Source organism: Pseudochaenichthys georgianus, chromosome 1, assembly GCF_902827115.2.
Source record: "Pseudochaenichthys georgianus chromosome 1, fPseGeo1.2, whole genome shotgun sequence".
NCBI classification, from domain to species: domain Eukaryota; kingdom Metazoa; phylum Chordata; class Actinopteri; order Perciformes; family Channichthyidae; genus Pseudochaenichthys; species Pseudochaenichthys georgianus.
The window spans coordinates 30,797,965-30,822,546 of NC_047503.1; the positions used below are offsets into that span (position 1 = coordinate 30,797,965).

Below are 24,582 nucleotides of genomic sequence, written 5' to 3' on the forward strand. Positions count from 1 at the left end.
AGTATGGGAAGACAAATATACATATGCATATCCCAACATAAACATTTAGGACATTCTGTTCTCACGTTCTGGCTAAGTTACCGTGTGTTTCTTCAATCAGACCACATGTTTTTAAGCTTTCCTGTGAAAACTAATGTTAATACATGTCATTAAATGTGTGTTGTCTGTTGACTTACCGTAATCTTTCTTGCAGTATTTCTTCATGTTGATCTTCAGTTTGCCTTTAGACGCTTTGCAGTAAGAGTCGCAGTCTGCAAGAATTAGAAGGGAGAAAATACAGGGGGTGAGAACAAAGAACGGTACATTTTTGGTACATTTATTAATGATAGGAAACGGTTTTGAAACTTATAAGGATTTGTACATTTTGTTGGTGGACTTAAAACAATCTCACATATAATATATATTCATCATTCACATTCACTCAAGTCTGTGATCAAATGCTAACACTATAGATGAGCTGTAGTTCAATGTCCATCCTTTAATGCATTTGTGGAACTGGATCAAAAATGAACATTTAGTAAATAAATAAATAAAGCATTAGCAAGACAGACAGTGCCAGCAGATCGGGGAGAATGTACTAAGACGGAAAGAACGGTTCCCCTGAAACAACTTTTCAGACAACAGCACCTCTGGAAATAGTTTTTGGGATGACTGGTTGGCGCACCTCTGTCTGGTTTGGTTGTGTTGTCTAATGGCTCTGCTGTGATGTCCCTGCTGGAATCATTAAGGGTGTGTGTGTTGGTTGTGGTGTAGGCACTTTATCCCTTTAACCATGTGTGATGGCAGGACCTCCGTCTGAATGGAGCTGATGGTACCAGCAGCGGTTTAGGAGACACACAAATCACCGCTGCCATCTACCCACTCACTCCTCTTCAGACTGTGGGAATGAGTCAGGCCTGAGCAGACCACCCTCCACCCACTTCAACCCCCCGCCTCCCAACAAAATCTCACCTCGCTTGCCACCTCAGCTCTATAGACCTCCCGAAAAAAAATAACCCCAGGATCACTTCAAGGCCCCACTGAGGACCATGTCAAGCTTGTGCATTTATTGCAGTGCGAACAAGGAGGGGGGACGCCAAGGGCTGGCAGCTATTTGCGGGAGTAGAAGGTGGGGGGGTGTAAAGGAGGTCAATGCCACACAAAGGGAGGTCAGGAAGGGAAAATTAGCCATCCATGAAGCATTAGGCAGAGGACCCTTTTTTTTGGTAGGGGGGCGAACAAATAAATACCTCACGCAGGCAGAGGGGTCAAATCGCCTCACAGCTCACACACACACACACACACTGGAACATGCTCCTGACAGGAGAGAACAGCTAAGCTCATGGTTGCTTTTTAATGTAGCCCGGGTTTTCCAGATCTGGGAAAAACTGCATTTTCCTACTGTGCAGCCTGGGCATGGAGTACTCAGTAAAAACTATTAGGAATTAAAAAACATTAACATTAAATGAATTAATAAAAAACATTAATATCCAATCATGAATTTAAGTGAATCATGCTAGTTGGCTTAAAGAGATGTGTATCTCAGTTTGGCTTCCTGGTAAAAAAAAGAATGTACACAATCTCAGAGGTAATTTAGGTTTCATCTTTGTTTATCATCTAAAAAAAAGATCGAAAACAAACATTTTCAATTAGCAATTACGTTTGAGACATGTTTTTTGGACTACATCAAGTACATGCTTAAATAAAGTTGTTATATTCCATCAACCATTGGTTGTTGTGTTTTGTTTATTGGAAGTAAGCCGTCATTGTGCCACCCGTCCAGAAGGATATACAGTACATATGCCATCAGTTTTATGACGGATTACCAGAAGGTAAACCAGGCAACACTATATACCTTCCTCCACTTATCTGGCCCCAGCAATCCAGAGAGTATATAGCTTCAGGGATTGCCTCATACTATGCTGTCAAGCTGCCAGCCAAATACAGTGCGAGCCAGAATAATGTGACATGAGGCCATATCTTGAAAAAAAAAACTTGTTTCCCTTCTTTTCTGCTCTTTTAGGGCTCTCCCAGCTGGCTTAAATTGGATCCAGAGCACTGATTTGGTTCACTTCAGTGCTGCAAGTCGTACTGACTGTAGTAAAAGAGAAAGGAGGGAGGAAGAGATGGATGGACAGCGAGTACTGAAGGAAAGTGATGGCAGATGAAGGATTGGCGCTTTCAGGCAGCCTGAATATGAACAAACTTCATTGTTGTGAGCAGATCTTTGCTCCATGCCTTTACTCTCCTTTATGCTCTGTTTGAATGAGGTTGCCTGGGGAACACTGCAAGAAGAAAAAATGCAGGGAAGGAGGCGGGAGAATGGATACTGGTAGAGAGCGAAGGGGTGGAGAGGTTGACAAAAAAGAAGAAGACAGGAGTGAAGTTTATCAGGGGGGTGGGAAGAGAAGGAGGAGTAGAAGAACGTGATTATATGGAAAATCCAAAAATCATCAAGGAAAACCAAAGCTGGAGCGGTGGTAGTAAACAGAGAGAGTAACCAAAATAGGCAAAGTAAATGAAACAGAGGAGTCTATATGAGCTGCACCTGATTACCATGTAAATGATGGAGGGGGGAGCTGTGGAAAGGACGCTTTGTTTTCTCATAACCCCCCTTGATGCCATCATGATACTTCCCTTTGATAGCCTTTCGTTCCCCATTAGTGTACCCCTGAGACACAGCTCCGGGCCCCGCTGAGAGCACCCCGAGATCCCCATTTAGGGCCAGGCAGTCCCCTACCGTGAGGACAAATGTTCCCTTTGTGCGCGCGTTACAAGCAGGGGAAGTGGGAGCAGTCCTGTAGCACTGAGCTAAAATGTGCTTTGGGTGTTCTGAGTAGATGTAGTTACTACAGCGCTTTGTCTCCGGCCTTTCAGAGCTCTGAGCAGTGCGTAACTGAGAGGTGGACCTCTGCCCCTTCCATCAAAGTGGTGTACAGCCCTTTAAGCTAATCGTTTTTGGGATGCTTCTTACTAAAGCTGCTTCAAGACAGACTACAGTACTGTAGAGTTGTATGTGTTTGGGCCAACGCTTTACAGTGCCCATGGACTTAAGCAGAACCAGGCCTTGGATTGTTCAGTAGTGGTTGTTAGAGTACATTATTTCATACAACATTCCAAAATATGGCAGTAGACAATGCTGCTATAGGCATGATCTTATATTGAGCTGTGTTTCTGAAATGTTATTACATTTGGTTAAATACCAATATGTGTTGTGTTGCCGCTGTTAACACGGATAACATACAAGGTTACATTATTAATTCTGATCTAACAGGGTCTGGCAAGTCAAAATCAGGTATGAGTAAGCGCCCTATATGATAGATCTAGATAAACCCATATATCTAGATACTCAGTGTGAACGTGTCCACAGAGGCAGAGTGCCATCAGATGTACCAGAGCAGCAACACCAGGAGGTGTAAATGATGGCCCAGGAGGAGGGCTTTCTCCCTCAACCAGACTGATTGAGAAACAAATTGCGGAAAATAAAGCATGTAATTAGATTATGGAGCCCAGTGTGCTGCCCCGCTCTGTTCTCCTCTGCTCACACAAGAGCCATGAGTTTGGATCCTGTCCAGCAAAGATGCAGAGAGAAAAAAGAAAAAGAAAAGTCCCCCACTTCTTCTCTCATTGTTTTCATCAGAGAGTAAAAGATAGAGTTTGTTTTCTGGCAGACAACAGCCAGCGAAGAGGCTGTTCCAGGTCTTGACCTGATTTAAGATTATTGGATGGCGTGAAATCAGTTCTGATTAGTAACTGATGAGGTTCAGAGTCAGTGGGGACCTCTGTTGGTTATCAACCAAAGCATGGACATGGAAAGACAAGCAAAACGGTGACATTACAAGTTTTGAGCACAAATTAGTAAATTGCATGTGAAAGTTTAATATTGATAATGAGAATTTGGCACCTAACTGCTCTATTTTTGGCCATGCTCATCGTAAAATCTCTCTCAACGTTATTATTTGTTCTAATTAAGTGAGTAATAAGATCCCACGTTGACATGCGGAGTGCGGTGGAGTTGACTAGTACTGAACAGGGTGTGTGATGCAAGACTCATGTCCAAAATATTCCAAAGGAGGGGTCCGCCACAGATTGTGATCACTTCCAGCTTCGGACAAGACACGCACACACATGATACCCTCATGAGCCTCATCATCGTCACACCAATCCTCCTCCTCCTCATCATCATCATTAGTTACTTTCACATCTCGTATCCTGACACGCCGGGGCCGCCATCACAGGTCATCAGCGGTTAATCTCCTCCACATTTCGTTGCTGCGCGCAGACGTCTCTGTCACGACCCGTGGGAGTGGCGACTCACACCATCCGTGACCTACCAGCACAATGTGTGTTTTGTCTGGGCCACACCATCAGAGGTATTCTCCATGCATTCCAGCCCTCCGTGTGGTCGAGAGGGGGAGAGCTCGGCTGCAGGAGACAAATTAATATCCACTCCATTTTCCCTCAATTCACCCCTCGCCCCCCAAAAAATGGTCCCCCCCCCCCCTTCGTTTAACGGAGGCGCAACAAGGCACCTGCCTCACAGCTGTCAGCCCAACGCCCCCTGGTATCTAACACACACACACGGTTGTGGACACTTTTTCCCATAGGTTGTTTCAAAATTAACCTTCCCAAGCCGAACCTCATTCCTTCAGCATTTTCCTCTTTTTTCCATCCCTCTAATGTCTTTATTCTCTTACGGTATCTACCCATTCTTTTTTCCCTTTCCCTTTATGTTTATCCTTTGAGTAGATTTCCCCTCTTTTTTGCCTATATCCTTTTTCCCTACTTCCAATGCCTTTCTTCTTCTCATTTCCCTTGAGTACATGTGTTCTTACCTATTACTACTTCAACCACTATACATGTTTATGTATTATATAAAAATAAAAATGTAATAGTTTCCATCTTTACTCTTGTGCAGGTTCTTTTAGAGGAGATGGAAAACATTGTTCTGATGCTCTGATAAAATCCACACATCTGTTTGCAATCCCATATTAGGTGATATCATAGCTGTATGAATACCGGGCCGAGCAGGAGGTGGGCCGGCTCTGCAACCTTCTGAGGAGGCTCAGAGGGTAATGTATGCATCCTCTGGGCCTCATGCCCGGGTGGTCCGATGGGACCATCACTCGGCTACTCATGATTCTGACATGATCGACGCAGGATGTCCGTCAAAGTGCTCCATCTAGCAATCTGCTTGATTTCAACCTCTCTGGGCCGAACAGTCTCGGGTCCATTATAAATATGAGAGGGAATTCTCAGAACTCTCTGCTGTGATTAGATTATCTTTAAAGCTACACGGCCCGTAGTTACAGTATCCTTCTGGTTGTGGTTACATTATTTCAATGACATGGTTTAATCAATGGGAATATTTGAGCCTTAAACCAGGATGTAGCCATAGGCAAAGTTCTCACATGATAACAGTGACTTGCAGGGAGAGTTATAGTTCACGTACAATAAAGTTTCAAAGTTGAAGAAATAAAACAGAAAAGTTATGAACTTTGCATTTATTCAAGTTGATAAAGCAATATGGTTCCTTGTCTCACTTATCCAGTAATCCCTCAACAAGATGAGGAAATATTTCCTACACCCCAAAAGCGGACATATTCCTGACAAGGGGGCCCAGAGCAACTCCAGATATTTTAACTCGGCACCACCCACAGTGTTATGTGAAGACAAAGCGTGAAACAGAGGGAGACGGAGGAGGTGGAGGAGAGTGAAAGAGACTGAAAGAGAAAAGAAAAGAGGTGGAGGAGGGTTAGGGACTGGCAGTTTCCTGACTGCTCTGTCAATCGAAGCTGTCCGGGGGAACGTTGGGGTCCTCAGAAGGCCCAACAACAGCTGCAGGAGCCTCTTCACATACATAATATACATATACCTTGAGCCTCCAGCAACTTCATGGGTGAGACAGAGCAAACATGCCATGAGCCAGATGACTCACTTTTTTCCAGCATTAGGTCAAAAGACACAATGCGGAACTTATTCAGACAGGGTTTGTACAGGTATGTCTGTTTCTTTAGCACACAATGCAAGTTTGTGTGCCTCATCTCTAGGATTTACAGTTCGCTTGTTTACATATACCTGTCTTGCGAATCAATATTTATTTATATTTTCAGTAAAAATATCCCACGTAATTTAAATGAAAATCACTACAACAACCACTAATAAAATACCAGAAAGTTAATAAATCAATTAGCTTTAAGTCAGAAACCTTGAAACCAGAAAGTGGTCAAAGGTATTAATCACTTCAAACCAATCAGAAGTGAACTGGTGTGTGATATAAATAAAATACAATTTATTATTATTATTATTATTATTATTAATAAACACAAAGATCTTGTAAACGAATCCTAGTGCATTCTGCACTGAATTACCGGATCCAGTTCACTTCAATCAGTCCTTCCCTCACTTCATCAGAAAGAGGGAGTTTGGAGAGATGCAAAATCATAAAATCAAACAGACTGTCAGGCCCCCTGCTGTGCGCTGGACCAACACCCCACTGTGCCGCAGTTAGACTAGTTAATTGTGAAAGTGTGAGAGATTAAAGCAGGCACATCCTAAGGTTGCTGCTAATAAAGTTAATATTCATGAAGCCTTAATAAGGAGGAGGAAGGCAAGAGGGATCCAATGTACCCAGCAGTCTGTTTAAACATTTGTGCAAAAATATTGTGGAACTGTGGAAATATGGAAAAATCCCATTTACATTTCAACACTATCTTCCACATCTTCCTCTCAGGGCCAGCTGTGCTTATTCGCAAGGGTAGCAGCTTATAGATACAAAGTAAATGGTGGACTCTAGACTCACCTGATGGCTCCTCCGTACTGCTGGATGGGGTTGTTGGAGGTGCAACAGGAATCTCTGCTCCCAGAGAAAACATGATATGGACACAAAGAAAGACCAGTTGTATTAGTATATGCATCCATGTGTTCTGTGCATGCATTGATAAGAAAGGGTCAAGGGAAAACAAAATACATCAGTGTAATTACCATGAATTGGTTAAACCTCTGTGATTTATTTTGTATCCAGCTGACAAGCTTTTGTGTAAATGTGCTTTTATTGGTTGATGGTAGGCAGCAAAAATTACTTAATACTGACCAAATAATGTCTTTTTCTTTATTCAGACAGAGTTATATCTGATAGACTAAGTCAAAAATAAATGTGTGGTGCGCTAGTGGCGTAAAGTAATTGTTCTACTTTCTAATAAAAAACACTGAAGGCAATAACTTGTACAATCGGGGTAAAAAGTATGAGATGTGTAGATGAATGAAGTCAGGAAGTTGTTTTCCTCTAACACCCTTTATACAATATTTATTCGTTATTTTCCTTTCAAATCTTCCTCAAAACATGTTTTCCCTGAAGCTCTGCAAAAGCTCCATATCTTCACATGTCTTACAAAGCCATATCGGACCAATACATTTTTTTTATTTGTTGGATGTTCAAAATATTACTACAACTTCATCAGAGCAGTATGATTGTCCAAAGACTTGATTCTCTCAGCCCTCCTTCATACTCTTGTCTTCACTAGTGCGTGAAGAAGGGCCCTCTTATCTCCAAAGGGGCAGGATGACAACAGAAGATATAAAAAAACACATAATGCTGTTTTGTTATTGTGGGCAGGAGGGACAGAAGGGGCTCCTCAAAAAAGGTCTGTACGGAGGAGATGGGGGATAGGGAGGGCAAAAACCGCAGACATGTATCATAGACGCATGCAAAGAAAGAGGTGCACAACAGTGGTGGTTTCAGCTGTGCAAAGGTGAAGACTTTGTGTATGAAGGAAGCAAGAAAGAATCAAGTCTTTTGATCAAGTACAATCTAATTTCCTCAGCTGGGATTGAGCTAACCTGCTTCCTACTTTCTGAACGTACAACAATTATGTCACCGTAAATCAGAATCTGTGGAATGATGTGTATGCCTGTTTGTTGACTTGTGGACATAACGAAGCCTTCTCCGATGACAAATTGGTTGATATAATGACAAGAAAAATAATTGCTGCCAAAACAATAGCGCCTAAATCCCCTAGGTCCCTCTGCTGATGTTGTTGTTGATCAGCAATCTTCCATCAGCGTTCAGCCTCCACGTACGCCAGTTTAAATAATGAGAGTGTCTCATAATTGACTCGTGTAGATTTATGGCTGACAGCGCTCCAGCAGGTGTATACAAAGTCAAAGATATAATATGACTCCGTATCATAATGAAACTTGGCACGCCCTGTCCTTGAGTCTAACGGGGGGATGTTAAAAATTAAACTATATCACATATGGAGGGGCTTTATTTCCATCTCACATGGATAACTAAAAAATGTTGTATTCACAGGAATCAAGCGTTGATTATATATATTATTTGACTGGTCAGCCATGCAATTTCATATAGAGATCTTTTTCTCATAAGTATGTAATTCCTTTTATCTAATTACAATGGCAAGAGCACCAATTCAAATGTATTTTTTGGAGAATGAGACAATTAATCTGCCATGAGGCCTTAATTCTATGAAGCTTTAAATAGATGCCATCCCTTAGGCAAGCTACATCTTTCCAACATTTTACTATAATAAAAAACAAAATGGTCAATGAATGCTGAGAACAAGATTGACTTTGGAATTCAATCAAAGCTTCCTTCACTTATCTAAGACACTTTGGGGATTGGAGATGCGGGTGTTAACGGCTCTGGGTCTTTTCTCAAATGTATGGAGAGACCAACAAGCCGAGAGCATAACCTTGAGGTTCAGTTTAATGGTGTGTTTATTTAAGCTGGCAGATTTACTGGTCAGAAAACCGTCAGTCGGGCACTAAGCACTTGTCTGAAGAAGCATTGTTTGAGTCCGCTCTTACAGTATGTGTTTGTGTGTGTAGCAAATTGCTTTATGTGTCGATATTGAGTATGCCCATGTGTGTGTCCCTCCCTTTTGTCCTAAAGTGAGGCAGATATGGTAAAGACTGGGTTCCACGTACTTATGCAGGGGGCAATGGGCGAGCGGCTCTGCTGGTAGCCTTTAGCACAGCGGTTGCACGTGATACCAGTCACGCCGTCTTTACAGGGACATTGTCCTGTGGTTTGGTTACAGGTTTTGCCAGCAGCACCCACGGGATGGCAATCACATGCTGTGAGGAAACAGAGGAAGAAAGAGAGGCACAGTGAGTGGTCACACACAGAGACACACACACACACACACACACACACACACACACACACACACACACACACACACACACACACACACACACACACACACACACACACACACACACACACGCATGTGAGGAGATACAAACATATAGTATATATAAAGAGTGCAGGTGGGTACACAGCAGTGGAGGCAACAATAATAGAGTGGTGAGAGACAGGTGGAGGCGTGCACACAGAGGAAGAACTTACCACAGCGCTCATTTTGGAGAGTGTGGCATCATGACTACAAGAGCAACACATCCTCTAAGTCTACAGACATATCTCAACATTTTGACATTGTTTGCTAATTAGCTAATTAGCATTCAAACATCACATAAAACACAAGCTGACAAAATACCGTATCAGCATTATCCTCAGTTAGAAAAGTGTGAGTTTGGATGATTTGCTTTGGTGTGTATGCCAGCCAGTGTGAGCGCTCTGTGGGACTGCAGCTGTGTGTGTGAGGTAAAGAGAAAGGGTTGAACATGTTTACCAAATGATACAAATAATGGAGGATAATCCTAATTGCCTGTTTCTGATTAATGTTGGGCTTTGAACATGAGCCCAAAACGTCTGTCACATTTCCTCCCAAACTGGGGGGTTTATCGAACACACATGCTTCAGGAATGTAATCATTTTCCAATTGCTTTCCCCGATCCAAGCCCTTAATTCATTTCACAGCCAAACCCCTGTCAAGTTAGAAATCGGTGTTGAATAATAGTTGTCTGAGAGGTGTTTCTTTTCATCTATTTTTGGACCTTACAGTAAATCCTGAGAGACCAGAACAGCCTTGATAATTTATCAACATTTCCACTTATTCACTTGAAAAACCTTCAAAACCTAAAACGCTATTTGTCTCCAAACTCTCACCACTTTCTTCCTCACCCCATGAGTGTTATATATTTGTGTTTATTTCGTATGGAAAACCAGTGATGCCGCTGACTCTCAGCCTCAGGGTCGGCCGACTGGGTTCGATTGCCGCCCCTCCCTGAAGTTGTTTTCTGCGTTGTGTCACTTGTCACTCTGAAAAGCCTTCAAAGGCGTAGCTGAATTATGTACTTTGAGGTTTGTGGGAGTATTTAGTGGTTTGGCCTGTTTTGCTTTTAACCACACAGATTTTTTCGACCCACAGTACAAAATTACAGCTTCACAACAATCTGTCCGTTTCGGCCTATTGCATTGAAATGAGTGTTAATATCTAAAAATGTCAAAACAAGTTTTAATTAGCAGTGAAGCTTATGCATACAAATTAAAACACAGGTTTCTACTGTGTATTATTCCAATAGATCAAATGACTGTAACGGCCCGTCTACACTACAGGCATCGAAAAATGCTTTCAACGCTTCGCCGAACTGCATTGTGGGGAGCGGAGCGTGGCTTTGCAAGCGTCGCGAGCATCAAAAGTTGAGCAATGTTCAACTTTTGAGGCTCGATGCTTGGCATCAGCCAATCAAATCATGCGTATGCAAATCTGACAGTACAAGCGCTAGCCAATCAAACCGCGTGTATGCTGGGAGAGACTACGCAGGTCATTTCCTCATATTCAAAAAAATGGAGCGGTAGTGAATCACCCGGTGCTGTATGATCAGTCTCTGTTCATCTACCGGGATACAAACCGGAGGAGCGAGGCATGGAGGGAGGTGGCAGAGATAGTGGGTGAAACTGGTAGGTTTTCGCCTGTTTGGGGAGTTTATATCCAGTTTACTTCGTTTTAACATTGCTATTGCTTTGTTTGCCGGGGGCGGGCGGGAGATTCCTGATTGGTTGTTGGTCGCCTTGGGCGCGAGAAATCGCCAAGCCTCAGACACGCCCAGCTTCAAGATGTGTTGATGTCTGTAGTGTAGACGGGCCGTTAGAAGAGATTGTTTTGCTTTACATTTTCTGCAGAAAAAAAGCTAAAAATGTGTTCTTTATCTTAACTTTGACCTCTAGAGCGTTGATATGGTTGTTATTGATCCATGTGAGACGTGCTCTGAGATCCACATTACTGCGGGGCCTTAGGGAAAACTGCTGCTGTAAAGTAGTAAATAAATACAGAATCTGTCCTCTTTGTGATTGACCTTGGACTCTTGGAAACCACATAGCTGTTGTTCGTTGAGATTTGACAAGCAAAGTGCTACAAGACAACTCTGTGGGTTGAGCCCATCATTTTGGTTTCAGCTGACCTCCTTCTATCACACAGTCTCACGCTTTTATCTCTATTGCCTGTTTCCTGTGATTCAGCTTCTGTTGTTTCTCTTATCTCTCCTAAGTGTGTGTGTGTGTGTGTGTGTGTGTGTGTGTGTGTGTGTGTGTGTGTGTGTGTGTGTGTGTGTGTGTGTGTGTGTGTGTGCGTGCTTGCATGCTGTTTGCCCCTCTTATCAGACGGAGAAAAGCCTCCCTAAAAGTGTGTGTATCTATTGGTTCCTTTATCAGAGCTATCTGTCATCGCTTCCATTGCTTAGCTGTGTCTAGCTCACAGGAACCGCACACACACAAAGCTTCAGGAAGCCCAATAAACAGCGTGGAGGCCAGTGCAGCACGTCTTCAGGCCTGTACATTTAGGAGTATGTCAGAGGAGTTCGAGGCATAGGAGGGCAAAGTGTGCTTCTGCTTGGAGCTTCAGAGAGCTCAGGTTATATTTTTAAGAGCCTCTTCCTGGTAACCACAGCTCAGAGCCTGCAGCCTGCCAGTAAATCAAGACGTGCAGCACATGGTCTACAGGTGGGAAACACTCTGCCTCCCTCTCCTCCTCCACATTTGGAGCTTGAAGGCTGACTGGCTGCCTGAGCTGCTGTCCAGTTGGATGACAAATGGTCTGACTCTCTGGCTGGATGACCCACCTGCTGGCTAGAGGAACGGCTTACTCTGGAGGTGTGAGTGAGAGTTTCTGGTTTAAGTGTGTGTCCACTTAACTGTTAAGTGGCTGCCTGCTCTGCTTCATGGCTACTACAGATGGCTACGAAGATATGGGGACAAGTGAGCAAGAGGCACTTTCAGTCTCAACACTTCCTTGGTGGAGAACTGACAGGAGTGTATGATAAGACGCGTAGGTGTCTTATAAACATAAGGGAGCTTGTGTTTTGTCCCTAACAACGCAGAACTGAATCCAAAGGGATTAGCCTTGTATAACTGTCATGTTTTTCTAGATGAAGACAGAAATCCTAACGCTAAAAGAAGTTCTTGGCGCCGGGAGTTGCATATAAAAGCATGAAAAATGTTCTCGGTTAATGGGGAGAGTGGAAGGCAGGCGGTCGGGCCTCAGCCTGAGATTTCACAATGTGAGCATTTTGAACTCTGCCAATCGTTTACCATAAAGCTGGCGTTTGAAGTCTGAACTCCCCCCATTTGGATTGTGTGTGCTGTGCCAATAAGAATAATTTGTTGGCCCTGGATTGAAGCCAAGCTACCCGAGTCTGTGTTCTATTATAATTAGGTTTCTGCTCCTCCACAAGTATTTTTGGAGCAGAAAGAGATAGCGTTATAGGGTCGTTGCACTATACAGTACATAAACAGCTTTCCAAATAATACGTTTATCTAATAGAGGGTGTGTCTCTCTTTGTATGCTGTTTTATTGATCAGCATAATGTACTCAGCGGCCCTGAGCAGCTTTTGGCCACAAAGTGAGCTTAAAAAGTTGGATATTTTCTCGCAGATACAAAACACCCTGTGGAAATCCAAAGCTAAAAGTGATCATGAAAAACAATATTTTTCAAATCCCAAGCAGAAAACATGTTATATGTGGCCAATAAAAAAACTCTACTGTGTCAATGGAAGACATATGAGAGGGGAGTATTTTTTCCAGCATGTTATTCTTATTGAATTAGACTATCCCTCAATCAAAGCCTAATATCCCTCTGTGTGCAAAATATGTTCCTCATCATCTCACTGACCAATGAAATGATATGATTTCAGATTCGAAATGTGAAGGTCTGAATTCAATCCGTCAGTCACAGAACAGACGCCGACCTGCTCAAGCTTGATTTTATTTGGTTTGAATGGTCCTCAGAGGACGACTAATCATGAACAGCACTTATTATTTGGCCAACATTAATTGTGTAGTTAGCATTGTTGCAAAAAGACTCCACATTGATGATAGGTTTCCAAGGAAATCATTAATGTTTAACTTCAAGTTAAGGCAGGGTTTTAGGTTGACAAACAGGGACAACAAACTGCTGACTGAACTCTGGATAGAGCTATCACTGCAGAGTGGCATTTGTTATTTCAGTTATATGTCACATGTGTTGAAAGACCACCCAGAGTGCAGCATCTCTTGGTCTTCTCAAATTGTATAACTTTTACGAAATTCATGCATTTCGTTGTTGAATACACTCAGTGTGTTTTATTCAGAGGCTTCAAACAGTTCAAGAAACAAACAAGAGCCTCTTGAAATGTATGCAGTGTTTACCCTCGTACTCAATGAGGGGTGAACTTATACATTCTGGCGTGTAAATGTAGCCACCGGGCATGCCTCGCTCCGCTGTCAGCCACTGCTCTCTTTTACTCGTAATGGCCTCCTATGGAAATGAGCTGCTTTTGGGGAGGATTGTATTACGCATATAAAAGCAAACTCTTGTGCTCCTCGACCTGCCCTGCGCTCCTTACAGTGTCCATTCTCTCCCAGAAAGCCACACAGCAAAAAGGCCCTCTCTCTTTTGAGTTCAATAAATAACCAAACCTCTTAATTGCTGTCACTTCAATGTAGCGCTCACGCTGCTTGAGGAGCAGGCAGAAATTTGTTCTGCGGTTTGAGTTTCATTGAATTATCTTGAGTTATGATGTGGTAAACCTGAGAGAATGTGGCAGAGCAAGGCTTTTGACTGCACACCTAGGTGTTTGACGTAGGGGAAAGACTGTGTGTGGTAACTTTTAGTTTATTAACAGAGAAAGGGCATGTTATACGATGATACACATCTTTAGAGTTTTCTTCCGTAACTTTCCAAATATAGTTTACACAAGTGTTTTAATTGGCAAAAGGAACCGTTCATGCTTTGTATCATTTGTCAGCTTGGGGTAACTACCACAGATCCTTTATTGTAAGACTGTTTTGATGTAATTGAAAACCTCAGTAGAACTTGGACCGTGTTTGCTTAAAATTACTCGGGGCTGGGAGAGTTGAGACCTGCACACACTCTCGCAAATTTCATGAATTGAAATTGAACAAAACTTTTTGGGTAGACTGACAATTTTATAAATGATGATGAAAAGATCCTGATGTAATGAGGATATGAAATGTTAATTATAGTGACATTGTGAGTTATTGAAGTATTCAGAATGTCATTGATGATGGTAAAATATGTAATTTATGACTATTTCAAATACAGATTAAGCTATCAATAATTTTGTCAATTATTTAATGTTATTATTTCCTTTTAAAAATCAGAAATGTGTGAAAATGGCCATTGCATGGCTCTTGGAGGCCAAGGAGGTGTCTTGTTTGTTAACAATAACTTTGTTAGACAATAACGTCAAATCTTGACACTTAAGAAAGCAGATCATGTTAATTTAGAAAAATAATATATGATTAATTATTAAAATGATTGTAGGTATACCAATTTAAAAAGGATTTAAAGGTATTTTGTTTATCATTTCGTAGATATTAAATTGGTCGTATTGAAGGAGGTTTATAGACACTTCTGATGTTGTTTAGAAATCTGCAATAGACATGGTGGAAGGACTAAATGTTGCATGTGCTGTAGCTACACATAACATTAGCAGTAGGTTTCCCTCGGTGACACCCAGGAAAGATCAGCAAATCAGCCCGGACAGAGACAGCATCCATGCACAGAGGAAGGTGAAGATGAAGGAGGCAGAGTTTCTGTCAGGCTCCAAATCAGTAGCATTAGTTATCAAAAAGCAGTACACAAACTTATCCACAGCAGATGCACAATATATGATCAGTTTACTCCAGATGCCACCGGTCCAAACCAGATGCATCTTTTACAGCTTTTGATTTTCTATTTTGACTTTCACTTAATGACTCATTCATGCAAATGTTCCTGACATCAAATGAATCATCATCGTCATATGAGAGCAGCTTTCCACATCAGCGGGAACTGATTCCTCTTACAACATCAGTGAATTGTTTTACTGATGTTGTAAGAGGAATCAGTTCCCGCTGATGTGTCCTCCTCTGGTGGCCCACATGCCTGCTTACTTTACAGATCTCTCATTTCAGTGGGTATTCAACTCACTCGTGTAAGCATTTAAAAAGTAATGCAAAGCAGCCTGTAATCATCTGAGAAATGCTGGATTATATGAGGGTCTCCATCTTCAAAAATGTAGAAGGCATTAGAGAAACGTGTGGCCTGAAGATAAGTTATACAATCAATTACTCATCCAAATAAGATTGAATTATTTACCAGACTTGAATACAAGAACAGGCTAAAAGTAATTTGCTGTGTATTGACTTAAATAACCCTAAATTGGAAATACATAATACGATTTTCTATCTTTTTTATCCACCGTACTTTATATTGTAAACGGTATCTCTTGTCTGCAAGTGCAAGCAAACTTAATAATTCTTATTGTTGTGAAATACACAGCAGGACCTTAAGGCACCTAACTTTTCTGTTTCGAGAAACAAACCCTCATTAAAGTGAGTTATGGGATGCTGAAAGAATCAAGTCTCTGACACATGAGAAGGGATGTATAAACAACAGAAAAAGGGGGTTAAATCCCCACAATTAGCCAGCCTGGTAGACACAGCAGAGGATAGGGGTTAATGATACACAACGTCCCTTCGTGATGAATGTGTGTTTGCATTCCTGCTCGACAGGAGAATGGGCCCAAAGCCACGGAAGGTGTTAATGTCAGTTTAAGGATATCGCTCATGAGCGGCTGGAGGGGAGAATAAAATGGATGCATTAGTCAGAGAGCTTTGTTATGAACTTGTGTTCACGCAGAGAATGAAACGTGCTCGATATGGTCGCTGGATGTCAGGAATGTAATGCAACATGTCTGAAGTTTTTTAACCTTGGTTGATACATGTGTACATTACAGAAGCATGAAGAGTGTAATCATGGCACTATCTGCAAATGGAAAAGGTTAAGCTATTTTATTTTATCAGCAGAATAAAATGTATTCGTCGTGATGTAATGAAATGTTACTTTACACATCATTGACTCTGAACATCAGATTATTTTGCAGATACTCTTCAGACATGCCTCCTGTCAAACTGACTGATAGGTCAGTTTATTTATTTACTCCCTGGTGAATGATGTGAGAAAACTCGGGCTTAAACTGTCAGCAGGCGGCTAATATTTCCTCTTTGGAAGTCAGCGCTCTGAACCCTCAAACAGGTATGTGTGTGTGTGTGTGTGTGTGTGTGTGTGTGTGTGTGTGTGTGTGTGTGTGTGTGTGTGTGTGTGTGTGTGTGTGTGTGTGTGTGTCTCTGTGTGTGTGTGTGTGTGTGTGTGTCTCTGTGTGTGACCACTCACTGTGTGAGCAGTATCTATACAGAGCGACTCTGAGGTGTCTCTGGGCTTGTTTGCACAGGGATTCAGCTCCTGTTATCTTTCCCTGCAGCAATGGGAGAGGTGAGAAAATATACCCTCTCTCTTTTCAACCACCCCTCCTCCTCCTCCTCCTCCTCCTCCTCCTCCTCCTCCTCCTCCTCCTCCTCTTTCTTTGACCCTTATTAGCTTTGGTGAAGGCTGATGGCAGGCGATTCATCCAGCGCTGAGTAGCGAGCACACCTGCGTGGGGGTGTGTCCCGCTTGTCCTCCTCTCTTCCTCTTCTCCTCATCCTCATTCCCATCTTTCACTCTCTTGCCACCCCCTCTCAACCTGAGTTTGGCTTTACCCCCCCCCCCGCCTCCACCTTTTCCCTTCCTCTGCGTCCTGCAGCCTTTCCTCCAGCGATCTTTCCTGGGTTCTCCTTCGACTTTGACCTGCAGCGGGGATCACTTCACACCTCAGCTCTGTTTGTTTTGCTTGTCCTGTCGTCCCCTTACCTCCCCTTCCCCGAAATGAAGCCAAATAACTCAACTGTCGATGAGGGAACACCCAGCCCAACCCTTCCATACCGCCACGACCTCCACAATCCCAACAGACCCCCAACTCATCTCCGCTGACAGAAGGAGACATGCTCAGGAATGGAAAGACTGCAGGCTCCCCCCACTTCCTGTAATACATCTTAAACTGTTTCCTATCAGACCTAAATAATCTTAGTAGTATTAAGTGTTGCTACAGTATGAATGTCCTGGTAAATATTTGTGATGTAACTTTGAAGAGTGATTTAACAAAAACGTCTTTATTAAATCAGGTATGTTAAAATCTCTCCCCAGCCAGATGAGAAACCACAAGAAGAGCGCTGTACCTTTGCAGGCCTTCCTGTGTGAGATGGGTTTGGACAGGTCTCGGTAGTAGCCCTCCTTGCAGTAGTGGCAGTGGCGTCCGGCTGTGTTGTGGCGACAGTTGAGGCAGACTCCTCCGCTCTTCCTGCCCGACAGCTTGTACAGCTCCATGTTGAACCGGCACCTTCGGGCGTGAAGGTTACAGTTACAGGCTGTGGAGGAAACAATGAAAAGGTTGAATTAGCATGAAATAAGGATTAAGTCCATTGATTGCGATCATATATACACTTTTGATGTCTATTTGAAGTTGTTTAAGTCATATGGGTTTCACTTATGAGTAAAGCTGTAACTAATTATGGTCATTATCGAAACAAATCTGTTTTCAATTAATAGCTTGGTCTATACAAATGTCCATCCCATTCCAAGTTGATGTCTTGTCCAAACAATGTCTAAATATATACAGCTTAATAACATACAAAAACAGTGGAAAGCAGAACGTCTCCATATTTGTGCAGACATATGCCCGTAAACCAGAAACATTCATTTAATACAGGATGGGAATTTCCAGGATCTTTTATTTTTGTTTACATCTGACTCGATGCAGAGCCACCATAGATGGAACGTTAATAATGACAATGAGTTCAAACACTGCTTCCTTTTTCTATCACTCCCCAGATGTCTTTTTTCTGTCCCTGTCTAAATCTCCTACTCATCGCTCTTTCATCCGCTCGTTTTTTCTCCTGAAGGTCCTCGCCTGCTCTCCAGAGTCCAAACTGTACTGAACATAAAGTGAAGGCCTGGTATTACCATTCCTCCATTCCCTGCAAATCCCTGTGAGCATGTGTGAGACCCCCTTGCTGCCGCTTGTTTACTGATGAGTACAGTTGCCAGCGCTGAGTTTAATTAGCCGGCTGATGTTTATTCATGACTCTCTGGCAGCGCAGTGAAGCAGACATGCCCAACTTCATTAGGGCTGGCTGTCACAGGTCCACCACCACCACCACAGACGTATTCATGGATAATTTACAGCAACACTTCTGATACAGTTAGTGGCTGTACTGTATGTGTACGTATGGGTTTGGGGGTTATCTGGGGTCCCTATGTTGTTTTTCTGAACCACCTTTCCATCAACTGCACATGGTTTTAGAGAAGCTGTTACTTCCCCTCAGCATGCCTCTACCTTTTCACTACTGTGGTTTTTTTCTGCATGTGTGTGTCTGTTTCGGACCCCCGAGACTCCTTCGCTCCACTGCAAGGACCTCATTACAATATATTTTCTAAATACACGTACAGTTCCCCCACACACATTAGCAGCGCTGAGCCTTATCAGTAGTGACTTGGCTTGCTGTGTTTCCTGCAGGACGGCAGGGGTTTAATTAGTGAAATGTCTCTGCTTGTTCTCCCTCCCTGCTTCAGATGGTCTTAAGCCTCAGAGGGAAATGACTGCAATGCAAAAAAACATGACTTGTGAGTCCTCTGAGACACAATATGACGATACTTCCATCATATTTTCTGGGGAAATATAATGTTGAGTGGAAAAAAACGATCACCTTTACTCTCCTGTGCTGGACTCACTTGACTGGATGTATAGCTGTCCTTAAAGTGACATAGATCTGTTGTCTTAAGATCGGTTTACACCTATTTCTAGCCTTTCAGACAGTAGAGCTTTATTATTCTGGCTCCAATGGAAAACCCTTGAAGCCCACTAATAGCAACAACCCAACTGTGTGTGTCTCTGCACCAACATGTAGAAAAGAGGTAGAGGAATAAAAGTGGATTACATTTTCTTTCATTCATAGATATTTTGTGATTCAATTGGAATGAATCTGAGCCATGTCACTTAGTAATAAAGTTGCTCCCCGGTTGAGTGAGCTCTGAAATGATCCGTGTCACTGAGCTGCAGTCTGTCAAAGCCACAGGGTGGATTAGGTCACCCTTGGTAAAAGGTTGCCTGCAGGTAACAGGGATCAGCTGGTGTGGGATCAGTGCCTGCTTTCAGACCTGCAGGCATGTCTGTTATTCACTAAACAGATTGTTTCACACCCCTCCCAGACAGGGGGACCCTAGCTGGACTACACTGTCCCTGTGAGAAAAACGCTGTTTTCCTGGGAGGCCTGTTGGATATTGAAGAAGACGAGCGGGATGTGGAGGTGTGGGGCAGAAAGCCACACTGTGTTTGATGGTATTGTGCTTCATGAGCTATTATGTCAGATAATGGGGACAAGTAAGAAGCAGTTTAAGATTGTGCTTAAACTCACTGACACTAGGCGTGATGTAAGCTTGTTCACACAATACCGCTTACTCGTGGAAAACATCTTTAGAATTTGTTTTATTGTAGGCGCAATTTCAAGTGTTCCACAGACTGTTTGAAAGAAATGGCATCATCGCAGCTTTCTCTAATTTAAATCGCATTTGATAAAAGTAGGGATGTCCCGATCACCTTTTTTTGCTCCCGATCCGATTCCGATCATTTGATTTTGACAATCTGCCGATACCGATTTTTCCCGATCCGATCTTTATGCAATGCATTAAGAGAAAAAAAGGTAACAGATAACGGCTGGTCATCCAACGCGATGAACTCAGCTATCTTGGCTGTTTTTGGGCCTTTTCACTGTTCTGGGGCAGTTTCTCTTTCCTTTTAAAAGTCTCTGAAAGTGTCAGTTGTTTCAGTGCCGTTGCCTGAGTGGCCGCTGTGTACTCGCCGTGTTGTTGTTGTTGGTTTCTCAGGTGGCGTGTTAGTTTGGTCGTGTTGAACGTAGCTCTGTTCTTTCCACCGCGCAGAACCTCCGCCTTGCAAACATTGCATCTGGCTGTTGCACTGCCTTCGCTTTCAATTTTATAATACTTCCAAACTCCTGACATTTGCTCTGTCCCGACTCCCGAGTCACCAGCTGACCGTAGCCTCTCGTTAGCTTACTGCTACTATTAGACACTGCGCCCACTCTGTTGCCAGATTTCAGAGAAATAAGCAACCAGGTCTATGAAAACAAGCCCAAAGAAAGCAACACATACATGATGTTGTGTAATTTTAAACCAAAACTAAGTCCTCAGGATGACTTTAAGACGTGAACATGGTCATTTTTGTTTTGTAACATTAAATAAAAAAAAAAAAAATTATATATAAAAAAAAAAAAAAAAAAATCCCGATCCCCGATTTTTTTTTCCCGATCCCCGATTTTTTGAAAATCACGTGATCGGCTCCGATCCCCGATCACGTGATCGGAACGGGACATCTCTAGATAAAAGGCAATATGCTTCGTCTGGTGTGGGCTTAGGGTTTCCTGAGGCGTTGTAAAGCAAGTGCTTGTCCTCCAGACATTTCAGTGTTATCCACTCATGTGAAGTTACCCGTTTCCTTTCATAATTCCCTATCAGGCAAATAGTCACCTTGTGTTTGAATACAAATGTATGCTGTCAGCCATGATCACATTTTCCGGTGACACCGGACACGATCTCAGCTTTTTCGTCTTTCTTTGCTATTTATTTATTTTAGCGCAAATTAAAGGTGGGGTAGGTAATTCACTTCAGAAACACTTTTTGTTATATTCCATGGAATGCTCTTAACATCCCGATAGCAATGAATATCTTAAGTGCTTTGACAATAAATACATAAAACAAAATTCATCTGTGGAAGCCGTAGTACTGTAAAAAGCACGACCAATCATTATAACCAGCCCGGCTAAAATAACTGGATGGCCTAGCTGCCTGTCAGCCTTCCATCTGTGCACAAACTTATCTCGTGCCCTCATTGGTCATGTGCACGTTTGTGTGTGTTGGAGGAGGGGCTGTAAGGAAGTCTGAAGGAAGAGGCAGATTTTTTCCAGTTACGTACTTTCAAATTCTAGCGCACTCGAGCTGGGTTCTCCATTCTTACCTACCCTACTTTTAATAATGCATAATACACTACAAAATACAAATCTGATTCAGCTGAAGTGCTGCACTCAGTGATTGTCATACTGCAAACAATTCTCAGTTTATTGTTGCCATTATACGTAGAGTGTAACTTTATAGAGTGTTTTTTTTTTTTAAATCAGACCCTAATGTTGATTATAGTTTGTTTCCAGTCATGAGCTTGGTGAGGTCATTCCTGGTACCCTCTAGGCTAAAATGGAGATAAAATAGATCAGAGTATTTCGTTAAAACTAATCCACCTCTAAAATGACAGAAGATGAAATATTTTGTATCCGATTGAACAAAAAGCACATATGACTATATTGGTTCCAGACTAGAAAGAGAAGCGGACAAAACCCGCAGGATTCAGAGTTTCCGGCCTTGAGAGGAGACACAAAAGCTGAGCTTTAGTTCATTTCAGCGGAGCATCAGCTCACACACAGCAAACAAAGGCCAATGCTACCATTCACGCACAAAACACACACCAGCACCAGGTGCACTTTAACGGCAGGTTTGCTTTTATAGTTCACTTTGAATCAACATTGCATATTATGTGTTGATATGAGAAAGAAAATGCTTTAACAAGAGAAGAATGAGACACCCTTGTTTATTTAAGGGAAATACCTCTAAAATATGTGTAAGACATATTTATCACAATTTCAGTAGAAAATCATAATCTTATGGATATATTTCTGATTGTTATTGATAACAAAGATGATATCAACATAATAGGAAACCTTCACATGTTTGGTCTGTTTTCAATCAGGCTAACTGCTTCAGGCTGGATTAGCGAGTGTGTAACCGCCCCCCAGGTGAGCAGTAAAAGGAAGTGTGAAGTGATACCTTTAAAACAAGAGTAATTTAATTAGCTGGATAGAGCTAAGCTTACCCACAGCTTTTCAACACCTCCTGTAATGTGCACCACCGCTGTTTGAAATGACAAAAAGCTGCAATAGAGTGTTGCAGCTTTCTTTACCTACAACTGCAGAATCCGACAGGAAGCCGATCTGGTTGTTGCCGTTTCCCGCTCATCCGAGGAGCCTCAGAGCAGGATCTTGGTGTGTTTTGAAAAAGTTTGCTAATTATGGGGCGAAGCCTGCGAGCTAGTTCAGGCAGTCAACTCGAGCACTTATGCTGCATTCATACATAACGCCCCTTGCCACTATACAACCAACCAAACAGAGTCTCGTTAATATGCCGCTCTATTTAACCTGCCAGATCTCTCTCCATGCATTGCTTGCTGCCTCTACGTCGCTGCTGCTCGCCTGCCCCACCACCACCCCAGCTTCCACCCCAGCTTCCACCTGTAGGCTCGGGGGTTAGTTATTTAATCATCACTCATCGTGCTATGTATATCTATGGAGTGATGATGCCCGAGCCTAGTCGCCAAACTCAACTATATGCTGCTTCTAATAAACATGTTAAAGGAACACGTGAGTTGTCTGACTGAAAGTTTAGTGGTTCCCAGCATCTATCAACTGACCTCAGTCTCGTAGCAGCACAGATGCGGCCTTCCCTCGGCCAATTAGAGAGAAAAGTCAAGCAACAGAGCTGGAGGTTGAGGTTAAGCTCATCGTACTTACGATAAGCCGGGTAATTGAGTGATGTCGGTCACAGCCTCAATTTGTTCTAAAGAGACACTCAGGCAACTGATCTCTGCCACTTTTACTCTAAATCCACATGCTGGATTTGTGGCTGTTCACTATGCCGAAATATAGAACAAATAATTAAAAAGGGATAGCTCATTGTATCATTGTAACATTTCAGAGCTTTTTAGATACAAGTATCCACACTCAGACACTACTGTCTTCAACATTCCTCTCAAATAGACATTTCCGCTCTGTTTGTTTAGGTCTTGGGAGGTCACAGACTCTGACAAATATTTTGCAGCCCTTTCTCCACAGCTCTCAAGAGATGTCAGCCTCCCCGCTGCTGTTACCTCCACCGATCACCCAAACAGGACGGAGAACCATAACCCAACACCAGCGCCCGCGAGCAGGGGAGCTGCAGGAGCTCTGCTATTCTGCTTTTAAACAAACACCAAGCGGAGTCTACACTAGGACAGTTTACTTGTAATCCTATGGGCGCCCCAACAAGTAATCAGATTAACTTCTGAAACCCCCTCAGGGCAAAATGAAAAAAAGATTGAGCGTCATCTGAGAGAGAGAACGGTTAAAGAAGTATAACTCACTATGACTTATTTTAAATGTTTTGAAAAAACTGTGCCCCAAAATATCTGGAACAGCTTGATCCACCCCTGTAGTGTATGGTGCATTAAATTCAATTATGGCAGTCTGTAAACCCCCCCCCCTCAATCCCCTCATATATAACACACGCACACGCACACGCACGCACACACACACACACACACACACACTCAGTAGTGCGAGACAGTGACCAAGTGAGCTGCACTCTGGCCCTTTAGCCTTGAGCTCTCGCTCGCTCTCTCTTTCTCTCTCTGGGGGGGTTGATAGAGAAACATAACTCACATGCGGGAAATGTTTGGTTGGTTTGTTTGTTGATTTCTTGAAATGGCCAAACATTAGGTGTGTTGTAACGAAAAAAGCCACATGGATACACTATAGAGATCCAGTGTGCGAGCAACTGATGTGCATGTGACAAACACAGGCGCAATACAAACTCCACAAAGACAATTCAAGGAAATCGCTGAGGTTCGGTGGTAAGGATGTTTTGTTTGTTTTTCATAGAAACAAGGTAACTGCTGTCCTGGCTAACAAAGTACATTCTTTGCAAATTTGCAATCTTTTATCCAGAATCAAAGTTCTTCGCTGCACCTAACTACGTCACTGAAAGTCAAATGGCGGCGCTGGATGCTGGAGGAACAACAGATTTTGCAGCAGGAGAACTCCTTTTTGAAGCACAGAGGAATTCACCGCTTTATCAACTTCATTAACAATCAGCACTGAACGGACATAGGTATTATAGGTGGGGAATTCTCACCTTTAAATACAAAATATATACTGTATAACAAACTTTTGTCAAGCCTCTTAGTTATGCAGGAGACTGATGACCTCCTAAAGGTATCAACTTATGTATGGGCAACCATGAGAGATTGTCTAATATATACTAAGTAAAAGTAGCAATATGAATATATTCCAAGCAAAATTCCCTATATATTATATGCCATGAAATATATCCGTTTTCCTTTTTTTCGAAAACTTTACAAGGATGAATTGAGGTTAATGAGCTCAGATATTGCTGACTATAAACTAAAAGCAGTCGGAAAAATGTAACATTAAGTGGAGGAACAACAAA

The 24,582-nt window shown here is 42.5% G+C and overlaps 1 protein-coding gene across 1 annotated transcript in view; it reads right to left on the reverse strand.

Annotated features, from left to right (window-relative positions):
- Positions 1-24,582, reverse strand: part of ntn1a (netrin 1a) — a 58,737-nt gene that overhangs the window by 8,911 nt on the left and 25,244 nt on the right. Inside the window, exons 3-6 of the mRNA XM_034083111.1 lie at positions 17,439-17,627; positions 8,926-9,075; positions 6,782-6,835; positions 177-251 (exon numbers count right to left, since the gene is read on the reverse strand). Of these exons, the coding sequence (XP_033939002.1) occupies positions 177-251; positions 6,782-6,835; positions 8,926-9,075; positions 17,439-17,627 (468 nt within the window). The remainder of the gene's footprint in view (positions 1-176; positions 252-6,781; positions 6,836-8,925; positions 9,076-17,438; positions 17,628-24,582) is intronic.